We start from the raw sequence: 25,236 nt of genomic DNA, 5'->3' as shown, positions 1-25,236 counted from the left end.
ACCAACAGCACAGACAGGGAATGGGGGTTAGTCAGTTTGTCACTGCTCAGGGAGATGAACTCTCCCCCTGCCCCGGTGTGGGACCCTTCACACAGGAGAGAGTTCCTCGAGAACTTCTCTGACGTGAGTCCATCCCAAGGACAACAGTTCTTCACTAACTGGTCCAATGTGTGTCATTTTTTTTCCATGGGTACAGTCATTCAGCCTGCTCCAGTGTGGGTCCCCCACAGGGTCACAGGTCCTGCCAGGAAATCTGCTCCTGCACGGACTCCTCTCTCCACGGGTCTGCAGATCCCTGCCAGGATCCTGCTCCAGCATGAGTCGCCCACAGGTTCACAGCTTCCTCTCAGGCACCCATCTGCTCTGGTGTGGGCTCCTCCAGGGGCTGCAGGAGGATCTCTGCATCTCTGTGGTCCTCCATGAGCTGCAGGGCCACATCTGCCTCACCATGATCTGCACCATGGGCTGCAGCGGAGCCTCAGCTGCAGCTTCTGGAGCACCTCCTCCCACTCCTTCTGCAAGGACCATGGTGTATGCAGGGCTGTTCTTCTCTCATACACTCATTCCTCTCTTCTCTGGAAATTCTGCTGGACATGGGAAAGCTTCTTACAGAAGCCACTCCTACCAAAACTTGCTACCAAAACTTGGCCATGCAAACCCAGTACAACAAGAATACACCAGAAGAGACACAGACTATGCTTTGAAATTTAGGCTGCAAATGCAATAGCAAACTTGCTTACCTGACTGAGCTCTCTAAATTTGAAGGCTGGAAGGTATTGTGGAGTACAGAAGAGCAGATAGAACAACACTAGTTAAGAAACCTTTTTGTTTGTTTGTTTGCTCAAACACTTTGAAAACGTACCACGAATAATGTAGTTGGGACTTTTTCCAACAGTATTTTTCCATATTTAGTTTGGGGTTTTGAATGAAATATTAAGGTGGGAATATTGTAGATTGAAATAGACCTGCAAGGTGAAGAATTCTACTTCCTGCCTTCTCAGACACATGCTTTCTTATTTCTTGTCCTTCTGGTTCTTGTTCTTAATTTTCTCATCTTTCTTCATCTTTCTTCTTTTCAGAACTTTAAGAAGGATCTACAGTGGAACAATGCTTTTAGAATACTATTCAAACTTCTCCTTTACATTAGGTCCTAACCTACATCACACCTGTGGGGTTTCTTATAATGTAATCCTTTTGTATGAATGACTTAGAGTAGCTACTGAGGGATTTAATTACTGACAGTGTATGACTTCATTTAGCCTTTTCCTTCTGCTCACATTGTGCTTCCTGCAGAAATGTGGCTGAATGCCTAAGCCCTTCTGAGGACAAAGGGTTCTGGCAAGGCCTGAAATATTTAATTCCAATTATCTTGATGGCTAGTTAATGTAATACATATTATGACAGACTGAAGCTAAGTATCTAACTAATTGTAAACTATATTCTATATAATGCCATTTTAATTTCTGCCTTCCCTGTAATATTAATTTTTGCAATACAATATCCATCCTTTCTGAAGAAAGGCAGATAATGGGGATGGGAAAATATAGGACTGTCTGTCTGAGTGCTGTGTTCTCAGATCAGGTAATTAAGTAACTCTTTAGAGGTCTCTGTGAGAATACAACCAAGAATCACACAGAACAAATGACTGTACCAAGAAGCTGATGTGTAGATGTGGTGGGTATTGGAATCTGATTCTTTGTAAATCACAAAAGATTCTCATGTTTAGTAAGCAGGAAAGGACACTCAGTCACTTTATTCTTACCTCTGAGGCAAGCAAGAAGGAAAACAACTGTTTAGCCTAAAAATGTAAATTAGACCTAGACTCAAAGTCAGGAAGAGGGTGACTAGGATGAAGAATTTTCATAAGACTTATGAAATCTAATCAGTGGTACTAGATAAGAAAAAAAAAGGTGTTTGATCAGACGAATGATGTCAAACTCAAGTTAGTTGATCACTTAAAGACTTCAGTTATGGCTCTCAAGATATCCCTTTTTCCCTTCACAGCATAGGTCCTAACCTGATCCACCATAAGACCTTGTAGTCACATAAGTTTTCCCTATTATTCCCCTTCTTGTTGAAGTTAGACCCTCTTCAGCCTTCACAATCCCTTCCTAATCCCTTCCTGCCCATTAATTCTTATTATTTATGAATTCAGTGCTTATTGTTTATGAAGAGCATGTGTTTATCTGGCTCTTTGCAAGACAATTTCAAAAGGAATCTCAGTATACTCTTGGCTGTGAAGGCTATATCTAGTCTGCAAAATAAAAGAGGATTAGGGATCTAGCTTGACCTAGCACTCCATGCTGCATATTTATGGTACCACATGGTGCTGTTTTGACCTGTGCTAGTCAGCACTCTCCAAGAGAAAACCTAACAGACTGTGAGGAACAACATGCATCAGGCTCTGCTTCAAGCAGAGAACGTGAACAGGACAGCACCAGCTTTAGTTCCCTCAACACAATACAATACTCCACCACTATCCCAAGAGGCTTTGCCATGTCCAAGGGTATGCAATGCCTAGTCAGTGTTTCATCTTCATAGGCCGAAGCTCATTAATTCAGTCATTCAGCTGTTAACCCCTCTGCCCCTAAAATACTGTGTGTGTCTTTGGGCAGTGAGGTCATCACACAAGGCTGAGAAGTGGCAGTGGACTACAGAGTGTGAACAAAACCTGCCTGCACCTCTCAGCCTTACTGCCACAGAGGAGTTCCTGGCTCTGTTTATTTAACGATATGAAAGTCGCCCCAGGGGCTGAGAAACAATGTGCATCTCTAAGATGCAGTCAGCCATCAGCACAAAGGTAACATCTGGCAAGAAGTTATGCACATATTAATTGGCCAGCTGTTCTCCTGATTGATTCATTGCCTTCCAGGAAGCACACTTACCTCTCTGTGCTCAGGTTGGCCCTACAGAATCCCCAGTCCCTGGCTGCTTTTGCTGTCTGGGTGGTGTATTGTGCAAACACATCGGAGATCCCTGTGCAACCGAAGGCCATGTCATTCCTGAAATGGTTAACCAGGAGTTAATTTTCCATCATGGATAAAGGGATGCTGGTGGGGATTCAGCCAAGCATCCAGGGACATGTGCAACTGCAGAGAGGCCTGGTGTATGGTCTGGGTTGTTGCAATGCATGGTCCTGCTGCAATGCATGGTCCTAGGGGCAGACTGGTGACTGACATCACTGCCAGAAACACAAATGGAATGGCAGTACTCTCTGGTGACAAGAGGCTCACTTCTGGACAGAGAGCAAGATGGGCTTGATTTATCATCCTTGAATTTTCATGAAGTTGTAAGGGATAACTAAAAAATGTATGTTTCATCCGGATAAAGATAAAATGTGTTCTTTTGAATTTCATTTTACTTTTCTGCAGTGATCAGGAGATACTTTATAGGAATCGGAAGCAACAGCTGAATATAAATGCTTATCATCATAATATTTGATGTGCCTTAGTCGAGACAGGCAGGCTGCTATCTCTGTATTCTGCTAGATCTACAAATGAAGTACATTTTGATAATTAATCTTTGTGTGTTTCAAAGGTAGCAAAGAAGGCAAAAATTCACCCTTCACAAAGATGAAGCTGATCTTAGACCTCAGCATTAAATTGTTTGGGGAAGTAGTGTAATATATTCTTATTAAAGTTTGTTTATTAGTTTTAGTTTTAAAATAAGCTAATGAAAAAATTTGTCAACATCACTACGTGCCAAAAGGGCCCTAGTTTACTTTTTGAAAAATGTGTTAACAATTATACTCCAAAAATCCTTTAGGAGGGGACAGAGGATGAGATATGGTATTTTGTTGTGCAGTATCTGCAGAGTAAGCAGCAGAATCTGTAAAAGGAATGATTAGGGATTATGGCCGCTTTAACAGAAGAAATTAATGGCAAGGTCAGAAATTTCTTTGGAACAATCTTCTTTACTTGCAGTGTTTTGACACTTCAGCTTGTGATGTCTGACATATTCCTCTAATGGTTTTGTGCAAATACCAAACGAAAGTTGGAAAAAGTTGTAGGCTTCTGCAGATCAGAGTTTAGGAGACAAAAAAAAAAGAAAAAGGAAAAGAAAAATTAAAGAGTTTTTAAAAATAAAACCTTTGGTTTGTAGTAAGTGCAATTATCTTCACTTTTTTGAGAAGTTTCCATTCATTGCTTCAGGCTCCTGGGGATGAAATAACAGTATTTGGTTCTAAGTGTTGCTAAATTATATAAAGAGATGATAAGTGAAGATATATTTTCCTTCTCTAGCAGTACAAACTGGCAAGTAGAGAAATCTTTGAGGAAAGAATAACATCACACATTTTCTACATCTACTCAGTATCAAACTCTAGGCTACATTTTTAGGAATCTTATATAGAAAGCACACTTTCAATCCTCATATTGGTATTTCAGTACTAGCCACAATAAACAGAAAAAAACCTGGACCTTACTCTGTTGTCTGTTTTCTTCATTTTTCTCAACAGCAGTTAAAGATCAAAACACCACTCTTTCATTTTTTTCTTCCTCCATTAGTCAATGTTTTTGTCTGCATTCACCAATATTTCTAGTAGAAGACTGTACTCTGATTTTTCAGACTTTTCTTAGCTTGTTTTTCAGTGGATCTTGAAATAAATTTTTCCTTTTTTAAAATGTAGTACTGCTAATCTGCTTACTAAAGCATTAACAGTTGGAATAAGGTCAAAAAAACAAGTGCATCTTTTCATGTATACTTGCACTTCAGCTGAGATTTGGTTTTGTCATGAGGCTTTTACTCATTTTTAAAGTATATCCGGCCTGTTGACAAAAGAGCTTTATTTAAATGAACTATGTAATCTTTACCAGCAGTCTGTGGAGCAGATTTGACAATAAAGAAGTATCTCATTACCTAGGAGCTTTGTATATTGTACAGGTGTAACTTGGTAGTGGAATAGTATAAAAAGATAAATATTAACTGGATTTTGCTAATAAATCTGCCATTCTTGCAGTGCCAAAACCTGTAGAGTTGTTGTAATTGCCGTTGTTTGAGTTGTAACAATGAATGGAACTGATAAGGCTTATGTCATTTACATAGAACTTGGCATTCACTGTGCACTGCTGAATTAATATGACACACACACTGGATCCTCTGATATCAGATTAGCATCGTAGGCAATAGAGAACGTGTCGATTTAGAAGTGACACATTAGTCTCTGTTCAACATGTAACGCTGATTTGCTTAGATCTGGAAACTGTAGTAGGCTACTACTGATAGCAGTGAGTAGTAGCCAGTGCTTGTCCTGTTAGCTGCATTTTGGTCTGCTACATTTTGTAATAAACTGGTGTCTCAAGGGAGACTGCTGCAGAATTACAGAATGATGTTATGTAGAATCCAGGTCAGTTATATCAGTGTCAATCAGGAGTGGAATTAAAAGGGTTATAGTCACTGAATGTAAAACGGAGTTGTGTTTTAATAAAACAAGTCAGCAAAATAATCCTGGTTTCCTGTACTGTCAATACCATAAAATAACTGTGGGTTTAGCTGCTTAACATAGCAATGAGTTGCTTAAAGATCTATCCCTGTAAATATTAATGTCAGCAACATGCTTTCTTCATGGCACCCTACGATTCCAAATCTCCCTGCTACTTTCAGTTGAAATTTGGCCATTGCCTATTATCTCTAAAAACTGAAGATTTAAATTGGATTCCCAAAACCAACTACAACAAAAAAAGAGGATGAAATTATCAGTTATCTCTGGAAAGCTGAGTTTAAATTATTTAGTTGGTGTGCCAGAGCAGAGGTATGAACATAATACATTTCTGTAGGGTTATATCCAAAAGCCTTGATATTAAAGTGTACTTTGTCTTCCATTCTATGCCTTCTTCAAGGAGTGAACCTGATTTCATGCTCAGTATATGACTGCACATGTACATAAGCTTTCCAACCATTTTTGAGAACTGATGATGCACTTTCATGATGGTACTTACCATAACTACCTCTAGTTCACTCATGTTCACCTCAGCTGAATCTGGCCTATTGTTTACTAAGATTTCTGCCCAACATCATCTTACATCCTGTATAATATTACTTTGCAAATTATTTCTCTTGCAGGAGGGACAGGAATTTTTTTTTTTTTCAGATGAGTTTAAATATTGTATCCTGGATATATTGTACTGGATAATATTATTCTCTGTGATAATGATCTTTGCTCTCTGCTTTGACATTTTTTAGCTTCTGGATTGCTGTGTTTATTGCTGACATCTCAATTAGTTATTGTTAATGTTAAATAGCTTAGGTTCATAACATTTCATCAAAATATTATCTAGATAGTGGGCTGAGTCTAGTGAGACTTCTTGAAAGTGCTCTGCCCATCTGTTCCTCTCATCTGCCTCAGCTAAGTGTATTTTTCCATTCTTGCTGATGCTTAGTCCATTTCTTCATTTTAATATCCACGAATGGTTTTAATCACTTGGTAAGAAGCTCTGTATACCTAATGTAACTGCATCATTTTCATCTATTCGTTCTTTTAAATGTTTCAATTTGCATTTGCTTGGATTGGTCTTTTTTAGTCTGGAATCACCCTTTTTTCATCACAGCTATGCCTCAAAGTCTGTAATCAGAGAAATTTCCACTCCTTGAGCCATGTGGCTGAGTTTGGTTCATCCTTTTCAGGCTATTTCTGAAAGAAAAATCAAGAAAGGAAAAGGAAATTTCAGTTGGTACTTGAAAGAAAACACAAAACCAGTTTTTCTTCTGGTAAAATATTATTGCACTGGGAAAGGATGTTCCATGTTGTGGTCTAGGTTTGGATCTCCTTGTTTGAAGTTATTGTACTCTAGCATAGCTGTGGAAAACCTAGATTAAACTCTAATGGTTAGAATTACACCAGTTTTGATTAACAATTGGATTTCTTAATCACAAGTTGGCATCCTTACCACAGACATCACAGTTTGATCCAAATAAACCATCCAATTTTTGCAAAGATTTGTTTGTCCAGGTTTTCTGTGCACCAATATGTGGGTGGTTTTGCTGGTACACAGATAGGCACATTGCTGTCAGTAATGAATTTCATCCGAGACCAAAACAAGAAACATTATAGACAACAATCAAGTTTCAGTGCTGTATTCCTGATCTAATGTATGACAAACCACTTTGTGAAGGTGGTTTATGTACAGGGTAGAGTTACACAGCAATAAGCATTCTTACTTGCTTAGGAATATTGTTACAGAATCTGAACAACTGTAGGACCACTGAGAAGACCAAGAATGTTTACAGAGGACAATATGGTTAAAAAAAAATTATAAAAATAGAAACATTTGCTATCGACTATATGCAGACAATAATTTTCCAAAGACTTACAGTTTTTACCAGAATATTTTTATGAAAAAGGCATATCACACAGAGAAATGTTGTCCCCTCTGAAATGCGAGTCCCCTTTGCAAAGTGCATCTAGTAAAGGAAATACCAATATAATTTGGTTACAGAAGCACAGTAATGTATTTTGCCTAGAATTCCTCAAAAAAAGAAAGCAAACTGCTTGGGCTATCCAAACAAATTCAGCCTGAAGCAAACACCTGCCATGCACATTTTTAGATCAAAGGTTTAAAGTTTGGCAAAATTTAAGGAGAATCTTCTTTTGAGACAGCCTTCTTTTTTCAGAATAATAGTTTTGCCTATAATAATATCTACTACCTTCTGTGTGACCCAGAATCTGGCCATTTTAATGGATCAGACACCTTAGGCGTAAGTACGTACTCTAAATGCAGAATGCATTTATATTATGAATAATCATAATTTTGTAAAATAAAATAGCATTTTATTCATGGAGGGTCTTTTCATTCTCAGGGGTAAAAGAGAAACAGTTGTATTCAGATCAACTGAATGTCGCTATTTAAAAACAGCTAAGAGGAGAAACAGGTTTGTAATCGTAACCCAATGTGATGCTAGCATGTCATCACTGTCCAGAACAGGTAATTGAAGCTGTGAAAAAGCATCATGACTGAGTTCCAGGTGCTGTTCACTTTATGTTCTTAGTGGGGCCATGTGCCTTGTTTAAACAAGCAAACACTCCTAGCTTTGGGTTCATTGACAAGTATCTCAGTGTTGTTCTAGTGCTATGCAGCTAGACTGTAATAAAAGATAAGCAGGTGAAAATTGTGGTTTCCTATGAACTGCCAGGTAACAGAAATAAAAAAATGTTCTGGTCTAAATAAGATGCAGTTACATATTTCTATTTGGGATTTTCTTTCATCTTAACTTTTGTTTGCAATATAGAGAGTAAAAATATAGTGGCAACATTAATAAATATGGACCTAGAAACAATGCCACTGGTATAATGAATTAGGCTTGAATAGGCCTGAGCTTCAAATAGTATCATATAATTTTTTATCCAGTTTGATTCCTCAGATAAAAAATTACAGGTTAAAATATTAACTTGATTTCATTTATATTAGTGCAAGTCAGGTATGAATTTAATGAAGTATCTAGATTCATCAAAACAAAAAACTTAGAGGTGAGAACAGATTAAGGTACCCTGAATCATAAGGTTCCTCTCTAGTAGGACAGTACTGTCAGGTAGTTCATACATCATTCTCCCAAATTTATGCCGATATTATCGATGATATTAGTGCCACGTGTAATGAAGGAATTAAATAATTATGGGACCATATGGTGCTCTCTGCTGTGAGTCACAGAGGGGAGCCACAACACCAGAGGAATGATAGTGAAGCCCCAAAGCAGAAGAATGGCAAGGGCAACTCCTTGGGAACATCATTTATCCTCCTCAGAAGCTCCCAAAGGTGTCACTCCAGCAAAGCCATTGGCTCACTCTTTCCTTGTTTTCAGGATGAGGACTGGGAGAAGACTGCTTGCTGCAAAAATTGTCCTCTCATCCACCTGTATCACCTTGCACCCACGGCAGATTCAAGAATTACAGAAACAGGAATCCTGGGATCTCCTTTCCTCTTGAATCCCCAAAATCTGGAGCTTGCTTGTCTATTTCCTTTTTCCTTCAGTCCTGCTCTCACAGCAAAGCAAACATCAAAACCAAGGTGAATTTCACATAAATATTTGCCTACTGTACGTATTGCTACACCTTGACTGCTGGAGGTGGATGCTGTTGCCTTCTCTGCCAGTGTTTGGCTCGATGTGTTCAGAATACTTAAGAAACACAGCACTGAAAAACAAAGGAGCAAGCAACAATGACGTATTTAACTCATGTATACCATGCCTTTTTAAGTCTCTACATCTGACAAAAAATAAAAAAAATCAGGAAAAGCTAATTACTATATGCCACTGATACGACCAAGAAGAGCATCTGCCAGAACAGTATTGGTGCCTGTAGGGACAGGGAGATCATGACAAAGCCTACAAAGTCTGCTTTTGGGTTAGAAGTGCTCTTTAGCTAAGTCACTTGAGGTTTTTATTTTTTGAATCATTCCCTCAGCTACTGCTCTGCTGTTGACTCAGGAATTCACTTGGCCCCTCCTACGTTAGTGGGTTCATCAGTTTATTCTAAGCTTGCAGGCAACATAATGTGATTGAGTTGTTACCTTCTCACAAAACTGTATTTCTGACCACATGCATAAATGTTATTTATGTTGCAATTAATATTGTAAAAAGAATAAGTTTTTGGGTTTGGCTCCATTGTGCTAGGCATAATGAAATGTTTTCAAAATACAAGATGCATTTTAAAATATGATACATAATAGCATCAGCTATTATGGGCTTGTAATTTTGGAATTAGAAACACTAGCAAAAGTTGTGTTGGACACCAGCCATTACAAACTGTCAGTTTCTCAATAAATATAGCAATTTTCATGTAGTTAAACCTCAAAACTTTTGAATGTCTTTTAATTCTTTCAAGACAAGAAATTGGGTAGCCACCTAACTGGATAACCACCAATCCCTCTCACTGTTTACTGCCAAATCCTTCCATATGCTCCCCCAACCACCATTTTCCTTATCATATAGTAATGCAGCATATCTTGGAATTATTTTAACTTTTTACAAAATCAAGATTTTGATAACCCAAAACCAGTTTTCTACTTAATTTGATTTTCTTGGCCTAAAGCAGATTGTTTTATTAATATGTCCTAAGTTGTTATGTTTTGTCCCTCTCTCACCTGCATTCTTTTTCAGACTTGAGAATGGTATCAGAAAAAGTGAGATTTGAAAATAGTTACAGTAACAGCAGACAAGCAGGAAGAGACAGATTTCAGGAAACAAAATAATTCTTAAAATAAAAGGGAAGGGGCTCCAGTATTTAAAAAAAGATTTTTCAAACTGGAAAATCTACTATTTGGGTGAAGGTTTTGACTGTGATTCAGGTTGGGGTTTTTTTCTATTTTTTCATTGAAAAAGAGAGTTTGTCTACTTTCCCTCATATTGTTTTTAATATGCACAGGCAGAACAAAAAATATTATGTACAAAGATCTTTAATATTTTACAGGCTCATTTGGAAAGATGCAGCATACTCAGAGCTTCCATGGAATCTAATGGGACTTGTGGAAACCTGGTATCTCCAAAAATCAGGCCATTAATTTTGAAAATGTGCATTAATTACTCTCTAGGCTGTAATAGCTCACTTGATATTACTATAATCTACATTCTTTTGAAAAAGTGTATTTTTCACCTGGTACACCGCGCTTGCTCCTAAAGAGCAGTCATATCTTATCATGTAAAAGCTTCTTTATAACTGATCCAATTATTGACCTGTGGCATTGACCTTAATGAAATGTAATATTTCCAAAGGAATGGTACAATCCATTGCGTTAATCTGGTTGACAGGCATACTCCTGAAGTCTTCATGATAACGATAGCTATGGAATTTATCGAAATAATTAACTTGATGAAAGGCAAACCCGTGTATTTCCCCTAAGTAATGAATTACGTGGTATAAATGTCCATTTTCTAAATTAGAACTAGTCTAGAGTATGCAGCAGCATTTGCAGAATTTGCCAAAACCCACAGCTGTTTTCAAAAACATTCTCTGTTGGTAGATTTTCAGATGTCTTTAAAACATTTTTGTTCTAGACCGAGACCCAGCACACTGTTTATGTGTTCCAAATACTTGCAGATTAAGGAAAAACTGATTCCAGTCTTAACTGTGGATTGTAACAATAACTACAGTTAGCCAAAAGTGAAAGCCTTCAGGTAAGTACTCCCACTTGGAATCACTTCACTTAGGATCCTTTGTGCTGAATGCGATTCCTAGGATAAGCATTATCTTTTCTATATGTCAATATAAAATCCTTTTTTTAAGTAGTGTCACTCTCAGCCACCACATTTGGTGCAATTTAGTGCTGTTAGATGCTTTCATGTCATGTGGTTATAGCTGGGTAGATTAATAGGAACTTCTATATGGAAATTTCTTTCCTGTTATTGTTCTCCCTGAGCAGTTGATGGCTAAGTTAATTCTCTTTAGTTTTGTCATGCACTAAAGCACACATTGCCAAGCTATGATAAGCTTTACGCAGGGACAAAAAAACGCTCTTGTGTCCATCAAAGTCTTAAACTTGCATTTTAAACTTTGGCCTGACCTGATGTGCCATTCAAAAAGCTTCAAAAGATTATTTTTTTAAGAAAGGTTCAATATGTCCCGAGGCTATCGGTTTTGAGTTAAACTGGGTGAAGTAGAAATATTTTACTCATCAGCTTTGCAGTCACAGAGTTTGCCTCAGCTAGAACAAAACTGCTGAGGCATTTAGAGAAAATTAACCCCCCATCCTGGCAGCCAGATGTGACTGGTTTCTGATGAATGCACATGAGTGGGCTGAAAAACCAAGAGACTGTGAAATTCCTGTCAGGTCCGTACAGCGCAGAATGGGCTATTGACTGCTTTCTATATTTCCCTCCATCATTCTTCTTGAACGCTGCCATTAATTTCCCCTCCTGCTCTGACTTGGGAATTTAATTTTTTTTTTCTGTTATTTTTTTTTCCTCCTTCCTCCTCCCCCCACCTAGCTTCTCGCCTGTCCCCCGCACCCTGACCCCGTTGCTGCCGTGTCCGTGGCCATGGGCACTGGCGCCGCTGGCGTGGCCGTCCCAGCTGCAGGCGCTGCAGGGCCGATGGAGCCCGGCCGCGCTGGCCGAGCGGCGGAGCCTCTCCAGGGCGGCCTCTCCAGCCAGGCTGGGCTGGCGAGGATCCAGGCAGCCTCTCAGGAGAGCGCTCAGAAAATATTAGCTGTGCAGGTAGGTGATTGCAGGGAAGTCGGAAAGATCATTCTGATCTAGATTGAAAAGCAAATGATGGGTAGTGTGATGAAGCATTAAAACCATATCCCATCAGAGTTTTATAAATTTTTAACCTCTTTAATAAACTGGAATTGCATGAAGGATGAATTCAGTAAGTTAGCACATATACCATGCATAGATTGAAAAAAGAGGGGGAGATTAGATTTATTTCTCACAAACCTTTGAGAAGATTATTATAAATACATTAAATATAAATATTTGAAACACAGAGTGGCATTGCTGCTGCTGCTCAGTTGTTTTAGAAGATGTTATTTTGTCCTGTTTTGTGCAAATATTATTTCTGTGGTAAACAATATTGTCATTTTCACTGTATTCATATTTAGTATCTTTAGAAGGGGACTGTTTCTAAGAAGTATCACACTTTCCTAACTCAGTTATACAATAATTTTCCCTTATTTGTAAAGAAGCAGCATTGTGGGTATATGAGATTTAAAAATGGTTTCCAATGATGTATGGGTTTTCATTTTATGACTTGTTCCCCAGATAAATACATTTATCAGAGAAAATAACTACTGTACAGCATAGTTTGAATGTTCTTGTTATTTTTGTCTTGTGCTATGGTATCTTATTCATATTTCTGTAAAGCCACTCCTTTCAATCTCTTCCCATAGTTAATGGCCATAACCAGATGGCATTTGTGAAGAGTTTTTAAAAGACTTAAGTGAAATATTTCTTCAGACTTATTCCTTGCAAAAGGAGTTACATTGCTGGTGCAGCTTTAGTGCAGCATTTTCTTGCAATCTATGTTGTTTAATATTTAACAGTCAAGCTTTGTTGTATGATGGCTGAAAAAATTTTACTACATTTTAATATTATGTAATTACACTTCACACTTATTATCCGATGCATTAATATGTAACTTGAGTAAGTTCTAGAATTCCATTAAGTTACATCAGCATCACAATCTGTTTTCAGTATCTCACTAAAGAGGATTTTTATTTTAAAATTCCAAGTTTCTGTATTTGTTTCATGGAATCATACATGTTCTACTTATGCAAGAGATTTACAAAATCCCAATCATACCAAAATCAGAAATTCAATACAAATAATTAAGATAAAAATATATTCAGATTTTATACTTTTGTAATGGGTTTTAATACTCTTTTATGGAATAATATGGAATTTTTGGGTTGTTACGTATGCCAAATATTGCACTGGCCTCAGTGAAAACACTTTTTTTCATTCAGATTCCTCATTTAGCATTTGAAAAACCAGAAAAGCTTCTTTTTGATTCTTGCAGGGGGGGATTTCTTAGATGATTTCTGTTCTCTCCTGTGTTTAACTCCTCCAGTAGTGAGCAGGAGAACTGAGGTGATCTGGGGGCAGCCCAAAGCTCCTGAATATAAATAAGGGTGACGTAGAAGCCACAGGTGGCAGACGGTTTCCCCACACACAAATCTTTACATTAATCTAATGTTCTGCAATATTTTAATAGCTGTACTGCAAACCTCATCTGCATTGGAACGCCTCTGCCAACAGCCAGTCCTTGGAACAATGGATGAGTGTGGCAGAAAACCTTCACCTTAGCACACATTTTTCCATGCATGCTGTCCCTGCTGAGAACCCATGTCAGTAAATCTTGTCAACCTGAATAACTCAACTAGCAGGAAACAAGTCTAAACTAAGCTTTTAAGTTGTAAGACCCAGCACCACCTGAGGGTGTTCAGAACTGAGTAGCTTGGACCTACCTTTGACAATGTCTTGTTCAAAGTGCGGAAAACATTCTGTTCCCTCTCTGCTTTTATTATCCACTACATACTTTTCTGATATTCTGATCCTTTTCTGGTATTCTGATATTCTTTCTATGTTTTTATGCAGTTTGACTGATAATAACTTAAAATTAAAATAACAAACAAGGAAAAATTATAAAGCTAAAATGGAAGTAGTTCAGCTAAGAGCAATTACCAAGGTGTGTATAAGAGAGGACTTCCCTTCAGCAATGTGCTGGTTTTATATTTTGGAGGTCTTGGAAGTTGTTTAATTATATATGGACTGGTGTCTTTGTAAATATGTTATTGTCAGATCGATCTATTCTTCTGCCAATTAAGTTCTCTCACCGATGACATTAACATAGTGGCACACACATCCAAAATAAAATCTGACAGTTGTTCCTCTCCCTTCCTTTTCTCTCAGCCAGAAATATCCTGAGTTTGTTGTTCCTAGTGACCCTCTAACATTAAAGTATGAGGATGACAACATGCTGCACTGAGAAGTGTGTGGCAAAATGGTGATTCCTGCTCATCAGAGCTTCTGTCCCAGCATTTCCTTGACCAGAGCAAGCAGGAGCAGGTGAATGACAGAGGAAGAGTGCATTAGGAGAGGCAGCAGATACAGTACATTGGCTGCCTAAGTGTTTTCTAATATTTTACAGAAGCCGTGACCTGGGTGAAATCCAAAAAGAGACTTAAAAGTAGATAATGGAGGAGGTTTCTGCCTTCTCACTAGGTGCTTTTTAACTACCAACACCCTCCAGTTATACCCAGCATCAGAGTTTTGGGAGAATTGTGATGTGAAAATAAAGAGCTGCCTCAGAAGAGAAGACAGATTTGACCAGAGGTTGCATCATTACTTGTCAACATTAGTCCTGTTTAGTGACATGAAAAGATTTTTTTTAAAAAAACCAAAATGCAATTTTAATTTTTTTTCAATCAGACTTTTAAATACATATTTCCTGGGTTTTATCATTATCTTTGTAGCCATTTTCTTTTTCAATATTTAACATTTGCATTGGAAACTGGAATAATTAACTGATTACTTAGTGTCTGTATGTTTTCTGAATGCACTTCTGGCAGAAAATGAAATTTTAACGTTGAGCATTTCAATTGTGATCTTAAAAAATGGGATAAGATATTCTTCCATATTAATAGCAAAGAATAAATAAGTTTGCAATCAAATCAATTATTAGAACAGAGATCAATGACTGAAATAATTTATACTTCCAATTTTGGTTCTTCATCATTTCATTTTTCTTTAGAGCAAAGTGCAGGGCTTTTCCTTGAGTGAGACTATTTCATCTTGTGGTACTTTACCTTTTTTAAAAATTTCTTAATTTTTTAAAAATTTCTTTACTGCCTCTGATTCCAACCAGTAGCCGAATTTGAGAGATTACAATCTACAGATATTTTTTGTTTGAGAAAATGCACTGGAAGTGCTTTAGAAGTGCATGAGCAGTGCTTTGCTCTTTTTATTCTGGGAAGTTTGCATATATGCACCACAGCTCTGAAAAGAGACTTTGTTTTTATTGTGGTAGTCAAAGAAAATTCTACACACTCCATTATAGATACACTTTTCTGGTGTTTTACCATCACTGTCAGCACAGTCCGTGTTCTATGGTTTACTGGAGGATTTCAGCCTTCAAACATCCTTCAACAATTACTAAATAAATTTTTAGTCCAGCAGAAAATAATAGAAGTAACCTCTTTAATTCTGAAAAAACCTGAAAATATGTAAAACCTTTTGTACCTAGTGTACAGGCAAGGTATATATTATGTTAATTACTTTTGCTTTTCCAGTAATGTTTTGTAGTTTCAATAACTTGGCTCTTGAATAAGTTCAATTAGCTATCTAATTGCAAAAATGATATATGATGGCAGATGTAGCTTTAGTTGGGACTGTGCCTGTGCTTTAATTCTGACAGTCTTCAATTTAGACCATCCTTTTAGATGATTTATCTTGACTATAGTTATATCAGAATCATTTTGGGGGTCAAAGTGCTACAGGAAAAGATAACATCACTGCTATTCTCATTGTAACTTTAAAGGATTTCACACTTACCTTTTCTGATGGTGGCAAGACAAAGGTACCTTTTATTAAATGCAAGATTATTGGTTTAATTTTTAATGGATCAGCAGCTTTGATAACCATTCACACCAGCACGAAGTGATGCAAAAATAGATCATCAGAATTTAGAGTTTAGAAATGCCTCACTTGGTAGCAGTTTTATCCATTTTCATCAGGTGGACATAGCTACATAAGGCACCAAAGAAAAAGGCACCAATCAACCCAAAGTCTGTCACTCTGACTGAAGGTTGCTGTGATTATTTATGTATTTTCTGCAGTTTTACTCAAGTTGCTCGATTAGCCTGAAATCCTTAAAACTTTTTGGCAAAGCTCTTGTAGATCAAAATAAGTCCACTGTACTGAAATACACCAATTTACACCAGAAGAGTTTTGGTGTCTGTTTTGTCTTTATTAGAGCAATTTTGCAAGGGGCCACCAGAGTAAGGAGTGACTCTTCTTTACTAAGGCTTTGAATTTTTGGTGAATCTGGCACAGGCACCTCAGTGGATACTAATTCTTAATGGAGGAAATATTTTACTGACTGTGCAGAACTGTGCTTTTCATGCCACCCTGTTCTACCTCCTTACAAGAAATTCAGTGTGGTTCCACTAAGGCCAGGAGAAACTGGAATCCTGCATGTTGCAAGCAGTTTTACCCTTCTGCTCTCTGGAAACCACACATTCTGAACTTGCTTCTTAGCTGTCAGGTGGTAGCCAGTTTAAACACATCTTTTGTTCTCTAACTTATTAACACAGGTGTATTATGGTGTCCCTCAGGGCTGATGCTCTTCAAAATCTGTACGCCTTCTCTTTTATTTTTCTCTGTTATGGGTTGAGTTATCACCATTTACGCTGATTGCACTCAGTTGTGCCTTTTTTGCCTGCTAATTTCACTTTAGCAGTCTTGCTGTTTCTGTCTTGTCTTGGAGACATATGGGGATGGATGACAGATAATGTTTCTTAAGGGGACATGGCTGCACACCTTTTAATTAGTTCTAAGCTTTTGTGTTTAGTCACATTTATTCATAATAACCATATAATATGTTCAAGTTACATTTTTCTGGGTTTATTATTAATTTATAAAATATTTATCTTGTACAGTGCAGGGGAATTGAGACAAGCTATTTTTGCTTCTGCTCATGGGGGTAATTCTTATGAGTTGAAAAATGTGTTACTTAGTTAATCATGTTCTAAAAAACCACAGAAATCAGCATCCAGTGTATAGTTTCTAAAAATACATGGCTTTCCTCTCAAATGCTTATGAATTTTGAATAATAACATCTGGAATTCTTCAAAATATGATCTCACATTTTGTTTAAAATCTTAAAGCAATTATTTTCTCTAGATTTTTCTATATTGAGTTGATGACCCTGACAAACATTCACCAAAATCTTTGAATTTACATATTGTGTAGGTTTAGTGACAAATACAGCTGCCATGGCATGGACACTAAAAGTTCATGACCATTTATTTTGTTGCTGCATGATGAAAGTGACCTTTCCAGTGTGAGAAGGGAAAGCAGTCTCAAAATAAGCCAAACTCATTCAAGAAATTAGAACTTGCTTGATTTTTTTGCCTCATTTTCACAGTCTGTGATTTCGCTTATCACATGGCAAAACTCCAATATCTTTATTCTGACATAATTTCCTTTACCATTTTTTAAGTGAAGTGTACATACAATTTGGCACAACTCAGCTCCATTTAGATTTTTATGCCACTTCTGCCTTAACGCACCAAGCTTCTTAAGCTTCTCATAAACCCTTTATTTTTCAAAGCTTCATGCCCAAATATACCCTTATATAACCACAAACATTTCCTAGCTTGCACAGAAACACCTAACTGCTTCAACTCTTCTATGGCTTCACTTAAAAGTTTTGCCATATGAAATCAATATGATGTGAGTCAAAGAGTTCGGAAATGTGGTTGCCACCTAAAAGCTCTAGTGTATAGTAGGAAGACAAACAGTTCTCCTAGTTACCTGTCCATGATGGAGGCTAGAAAATGGTCTCTGCAGAGAAACAAGTTAGTTTTGTGTTTTTAAGATTAACCCAATCAGCTTTGTTTTGGAGAGGAATCATTTAGTTTATTTGCAGGGGTACATTTTGAATAGAGAATATTTGTGTAGAAGTATGTATCAGTATTTTGAGTACTAAAAATTGTGACCTAACAGAAAATGGAAGGATGACAGCTAATCTAAGAGATTTATTTTTAAATTTCTTCTGAAAGAAGATTTCCTAAGAGTTACATTTTTTCACTATTCAGCACCACTTACTGGAATCCGACTTTGTATATTACCAGAATAGGCCTAAATGTCCACTTTCTTACACTTCTTAACATGTACACACAGAAATGTTTTAATAATTTAAAATGTGCTGACTGATAGAAATGTATAGATGATTTTTTTCAATAGCGAAACATAAATTACAGAATTAAGAGTTTATTAAAGGTAGCTATATATCAGACTTTAAAGGATGATGAAATTACTAGACAAACTTCCTTTTTCATTCAGCAAAATTTATTCTCCCCCTAAAGAGATTTATAAGCCAGAAATCCTGTCTGTGAATTCTTGCTCTTTCCACCTGTAGGCCTGATTACTCACATTTGTGGGCCAAACACTCAAAACTCCAGTCAAATCTGAGGAACTGGCAGGCATATTCTCTCTGCTACTCTTACTGTCAGCAGGGCTGCTCAAACCAGTAGGTCTTAAAAGACAAAAAGAGACGAACCACATGACTTCCAGATTCTTAAAAATTGAGTCGTGTCACTTCTACAGCCGTCTTTAAACCTCAGATTATTCTCTGTGTTCCCTGAGAGACTCACATTTTAAAGCTCAATGGAATAAAAATGTGCTGAAATACTTACAGTGGATTGAGAAGTTTGCAAAAAAATATTAAAGTTGCCTTGCTTGATGCCTTTTGCAGAACCTGAAGACAACTGGATATCTATTTCTTGAAGTAGCATAAATTTTACTTTTTTTACATAAGTAACTAAAATCTGTGTTGAAATGTTTACACAAAATACTCTGAATAAAGTCCATATAAATAATTGAAATCCTAGCATTTCTACATTGAGTACGAGGTTTTTGTAATCTTAATCATTTTCTTGCAAGATCTTTTTTTAAACTGTCAAATCTCCAAGAATATAAACCATTATATTGGCTCTTACCTTGATCATCAGACTTAGTAACAATAAACTTAATCTGCCCCTTTAACTAATGCAGTAAAAAATAACTGTAGTAGACTGCTGTCTGTGCACCATTCATTAATTTACTGCTCAAACTTTTTGACTAATCAAAGCACCTCCAGCTCATAGAGTCTGCTTTTCCCAACCCAGTGTCTGTGCTGCATCTCATCCCAGACTACTGTCAAACCTCTTTCCTGCACCTAACTCATTCCCAGACTGCTGGCCCAGCCATTTCTGCTCTCCCTTCCTACTTCTTTTCTAGGCCTAATCTCTGGCACTGCCTATTTCCATTTTCCTCTGTTTCCTTGTTGCTCTCTCAAGTCCTAGTCTCCATCTTTTTTTCCCAACCAGTGGTCACCTTCTTCTGCCTCTCAGCCTCTGAGACCTGCCAGTTCCAGGCTTTACCCTGATCTGACAGACCACTGACAGCTTTCCTTCCCTGCAGCTCAATTTTATAACCTCATAAAGCCTTCTCCAAATCCAGCTGTTGCTCCATTTTGGCTCTTTCTCTGTCACATTCAAATCAAGCCACTTCCTCCTCCACCAGCACCTACTGGGAAAAATGAGAGCGCAAGCAGGACACCTAGTCTAAAGCCCCTAGACCCCGCTCAAACCACAGCAGTCCTGAGATACTACTGCAGGAGAAGTATTGCCAATCACCATGCTCAAGTTTGCAAAACTGCGGTTTTCAGAGCTACTGAGCTCAAGCTCACATTTAGTAATCATGGGCAAACTGTTTTCAGAGCTCAATGCCTAAGTTTTTGATATGTTGTAATTAAAAAAAAAATTAAGACGATATTAGAATGGATACTATAAAAGCAAATTCATGACAACTTTCACAATATGCAATGCTCTCAACCCTACCTACAGTTCAGGAGGAGTCCTTCCTATTAGAGGAAAATTAGTTGGAGTAATTTAAAGACCAGTGTTTCAAAATCCAGAAATAATTAATTAAAGTTCTCCCTAGAAAACTGCATAGGTATCCTTGAACCTCTGTGCAGAGCTTAGCTGTTGTGGTCTGAGTGGGTGTGTTATGACTATCTGGGACAGGATGGGAAAGCAGATACACGATCAAGATATCTCAAAATATTTTATTACAGTTCTGTGAAAAGTTTAAGGCTAAATTATAGGTAACACTGAGGTTTATGTGATGATTCTCTAGCTCATGAATCTCTCTTTTGAGACCTTGGCCAAATATGACAACCTCTCAAAGACCAATAATTTGGTTCACAAAATTCCCTTCTCAAGTAAAACCACAATGGTTTCACATGTACTTGCTCCTTCAAGATACCAGTGGTGGTTTTGATTGACAACAAAATACAACAATGATCCAACAAGTAAGATGGTTATTCAGTTGTTAAGAAAATGAAGCAACACTTCATAGTTTTGCTTCTCCAGAAATTGACAGAAATTTTCGGTGTATAATTAAGAAAAGTTAAATACAGCCCATTTGTAGGAAGAAAAGATTAAGAATAGGATTTATGAAGTTATTCTGTTGCCAAATGAGCAAATGCTTACCTCTGGTTTTATTAGTAAAAACTACAGAATTTAATTTCTTTATCCAGTACAGTGAGTAAAGGCTCAGAGAAATTACATTTTAAATTAATGATTCAACCTTACAACATCACTTTGGGTTATTTGAAGTTTAGTAACCTCCTTCTACCCATTTTAAACATATATCAAAACACAGGTTTAATGATAAACTGTTTACATGTTGAAAGCTCCTTCTTGGCAGCTCTTCTGTTTTTGTCATCACCTGAATTAATTATGGTAGCTCAGAACATCTCTAGCAAACATGATGATATATCATAGATTATAAACTCATCTACTGAACTCTTAACCATGGTTGCAAAGTAGATTATTTTGTTTAAAGACAGCAGTTTAAAAATTTAGACATTTAATTTAATTATCCTCTCCCAGAAGTATAAGAAGAAATCAGAATCCTAGTGTGAACAGCAATATACTTGCATAAGAAAACTTACAGAAGCGTTTTCGCCTCAAACTCAATAATTTTGCTTATAATCACTAACTATGTTTTTGTTTTACAGAACCAGTATGATTTGGAAAAAGAATAAAATTGCTTTTAAAGTGCAAAAATAATTATGAACCACTTGAAATGTAATGTCTGTATTTTATTTCTCATCAGAATTCATTAGTGTGTAACATCAATAATTTAGCCCATCATTTGCCAACACTGACTTGGCTCAGTAGTTCAATCATGTAACCCTGTAAACTCACTTTCCATTAAAATGAATGTTGCTGACAAAGGATAACTAAAGAGATACTTCATTTATTAGCTAAAGAGATACTTCATTTATCAACATTTTTAAATTAGAAGTTTGGGACCACAGACACTTAGCTGGATAAATTATTCAAAGGGATCTTTGCATTAGGCCTAAAGATGTTTATAGAATCAAATACAATGTTATCCAGAATTATAACACCCTTTCATTTGTGTAACATGTAATTCACAGTATAATATTCCAGAAACCAACAGAGCCACCTGCAGAGAATCAAATGACCTACCAGTATGAAAACCCTGTCTGTCATGTGCAAAATTATCAAATGTGTAATATCCCATCTTTTGATTGACTCAATCAAGCATTTCACACAGAAAATTCCTTACAATAAACTCCTTGAAACAGGCAATATAATTTTCCCAAGTTACATTTGAGGAATTAAATGCTTTACATTATTTTACTATGAGAACCTTCTTTAAATCCAGTAACTATCTTCTCCAAATGTATCCTTTAAAAATATTCAGGATTCCAATGTGATGCCTCAGCTTGTTGCTTCTCCGTCCTTATTCCTTTCTACCTATTCCTTCTTACCAGAGTACTGGGTTCATTTTCTAAACTTCAGTCCTTTCTTTTTTTTCATTTTTGTTATCATAATGCAACTTGGATGTAAACATTTGTTTCCTTTTTTTTTAATTACATAGATACCTGTACCATGAGAGGACAAAGTTATGAATTAAATAAAACCCTCTCACGTTATGACTTTTGCTTATGCCTGGGAAGATAGCTCTGGAAACCAAATCCTTCCTAAGGATAAATGAGTAAACATCTGTCACAGGATTGACATAACATGACTGTCATCTGACTGTGTACTCTGGAGGGCTGCTGCTAGCTAGAAGGAACCAATTAAGGACAGAAGCAGAAAGCAAATAAAAATGTTACAATACCAGTTAGGTCAAGCCATCACATTGCTGTCCAATTCCCCTTACTTTTTTCTATCTACCTAAATCGAATGCTTACAGTTTCTCTATAAAGTATCCCCATCCTTATTCTTTTCTCAAACTTTGTGCTGGAGAAACAAGAACCACTCTTCCTTTAAGTGATGTTCCATGTAAATTCTGTCACAGTCTTTGTGCTCACAGGCTCTTATAAGCGCATTTTTGTGATACTCCAGGCTGAGGACTGAGGGATCAAATTTAGATCCTTGCTTTCAAGTGTTCTCTTAAGAAGTGTTTTTTTCCAAAGTGAATGGGATAATCTTCTGAGCCCAAGCACTGTGGGAGCTGAGCATGCGTGTGGTAGCAGAGCAGAAATGTGGTTTTAAAACAAATTAAAAGATGCTACTATCAGCTGATTCAGGGATCTGAGGAGCTTTGCACAAAGAAACCTCTCCTTGAAATTTTTCTCTGTTTCGTGAGGTGAGAATGGATTGGAAAGAACTACACCTTAGAGAACTACTCATTTGTCAGGGATGATTTTGAAGAAAACGAAAACTGAAGAAGTTCTCTTCTGGTAGTGCTATCCTTGCTTGTATCCACAAGGATACACAGTCTGTATAGCATCAGCACTTAGCATCAGTTGTGCTGCATCCACTGGCACTGAGAGCTGAAGACCCGGGAAAAGAGTTTCTTTCTTGCACTTAGCTCCTCCAAAACTTTGATGGGTCACAGCAGTTTCATGAGTGGCGTTAACATGCCAGCTTGTCACAGCTGTTGTGGATGCCTCTGAAGCAACCTTTGCAGTTTTCTGTCCCTCCTGTATGGTGGAGCAACTCCTGTCTTGGACAGTAATGTCCTTGGGGACATGATGGAGAGAAACCAGAGCAAGCCACTCTGTGACTTTCCACTTCCTGCAACACTCCTTAGCCTTGAGTAGTACAAGCTGTCTTTATGGCTGCTCAGTCCTACAGAGCATTTAATATCTATTTTCAGAGATTCTGAATGAATTTGTTTCTAGTTTAATGCAAAGCTTCCCTTTCTTGAGTTTCCATGTATGCTACAGGGACAACAGGAGAAGTATCTGACACTGTGGAAACTCAGAAGCATGACCTTGTGGTTTCAAGGAGGTGTTCTGAAATTTAGGAATACTTACTGAACATGGGGAATTATGGCAAAAAATATCTTCAGTCTGATCTCATCTGTCTGCTCTGGGATAGGAAAATGTATGGAAGAAATATTGCATGTGTTTATTCTGCCCTTATACTCTTCTCTCATCACCATCATTGCTGGGTGGGTTAGATGGACGACTGGCATGACTCCACATTGCAGTGTGTTTGTGATGCTGTTATGATTGCTGGTTTCTTAGGCAGTATAAACATTTTCCAAATCTATATTCACATTTTATTTCTCTTTATGATTATTCCTATGGGGGGTTTGCATACTTTTCTGGTTATCTTGTTGATTTACTGTATTTTCCCATATTTCAGATATTCTGCATCTGCACCAAAAGAGGGTTTGCAGCAGTTAATCCCTTCTCCCCTCAGGCAGCACATTAAATTATTTACTTCTTAGGAGCTCTTTTCGAAGTAACTTTAAACTGTAGTATATGAGAGAACAAGTTTGCACCACTAAATGAGCATCATAACTGCATCTGTAACACATCTAGGAAGAAGCTGATTCTCCAGGAGTTCATTTTACAATACTTCCAAGTTACAATACTCATCAAACAATATTTCGCACATCTAAACTAAAATGCTTGAGGATAAGTCTTAGGGGAATTTGAGATTCACGTGCTCTTTGGGCAGTTACTATTTGACTGCGGGCATGATGTTTCAAGAAAAGAATTTACATGGCCAAAGTTCATTCCTTGCTCTCATCCTTTTTTCCCCCTCCAGCAAATGAGTCTTTCTTGGTCTCCAAAAAGGAGTATTGTTATGAAATTAGCTTCATAAGGAAAAGAATTAAGCTACTCACCTGTTTTAAAGCTTTTCAATCTGGCTCAAATATCCTCATACCTTGCTATTCCTGCAAGACATTAGGTAGAACAGCTGACAAATGAAAAGTCAGTAAGCGCTACTAGGGACAGGGGGCCTGATTTTCAGAGTTTACTTGTTTTAAATCCATTAGTTTCATTACAATTACACCTAATTTAGGTCTGTGTGAAAACCAAGCATTAAGATTGGCTTTTATTTTAGTATTTATTTCTTATGATTTGAGAGCTATTAGTATATGATGCTGTCAAACTAATGGAGCAAATTGAAGATAAGTGACCATATTTAATGTCATTGTATGTTTAAAATAAATGGGTTTTAGTTTCCAAATTTAAATTTTACTTTCATTGAAACACTAATAAAGCATAAGACTTCCATAAACTTAATTTACTTAGTACATTGTAAAATGTAGGCTTCTTTCTTTCTTTCTTACAAGTTGAACTTCTTTAGGGAAAGAATTGGAAATTTTTCCATAACCCAAGTCTTCATAAACACTTGATTGAAATGGCACCCAGAAAAAAATCAAGCACTTCCTCAGTAAAAGTTATGCTGAGAATCAAATTACTCCCACTGAAGTCTACAGCTTAATTTGAAAATTCATTTTACATGACTGTAATCCATTTATTTAAATCCTTAATGGAAATGAGATCAGAGGTAAAATGTACAGGTTGTTGTTGTTGTCGTGGGGTTTCTTGGTTGTGTGGATGGGGGTTTTTTTACTTCAGGATTGACAGAACATATCCACAGCTCTCAGTTTTCAGCTAGTGGGAATCCACGTGCCTGCTCAAACTTGGCCTGACACACACATATCAGTATCATTTTTCCAATGAACCAGCACATAAAATTTTCCTTTAGGACAATGTAATCTTACACATTTTATTAAATCTATTCGAAATCAAGTCAG

At 37.1% G+C, this 25,236-nt stretch overlaps 1 protein-coding gene across 1 annotated transcript in view; it reads left to right on the top strand.

The window, feature by feature from the left end:
• Window positions 1–11,597: 11,597 nt before the first annotated feature.
• The window catches only part of CCDC178 (coiled-coil domain containing 178), a 17,373-nt gene continuing 3,734 nt past the window's right edge, over window positions 11,598–25,236 (top strand). Inside the window, exon 1 of the mRNA XM_032121141.1 lies at window positions 11,598–12,141. Coding sequence (XP_031977032.1) covers window positions 11,965–12,141 — 177 coding nt within the window. The 5' untranslated portion in view covers window positions 11,598–11,964. The remainder of the gene's footprint in view (window positions 12,142–25,236) is intronic.

Source organism: Corvus moneduloides, chromosome 1 (assembly GCF_009650955.1).
Source record: "Corvus moneduloides isolate bCorMon1 chromosome 1, bCorMon1.pri, whole genome shotgun sequence".
In the NCBI taxonomy this organism is placed as follows: Eukaryota; Metazoa; Chordata; class Aves; order Passeriformes; family Corvidae; genus Corvus; species Corvus moneduloides.
This window is presented reverse-complemented; position numbering and strand designations above follow the sequence as displayed.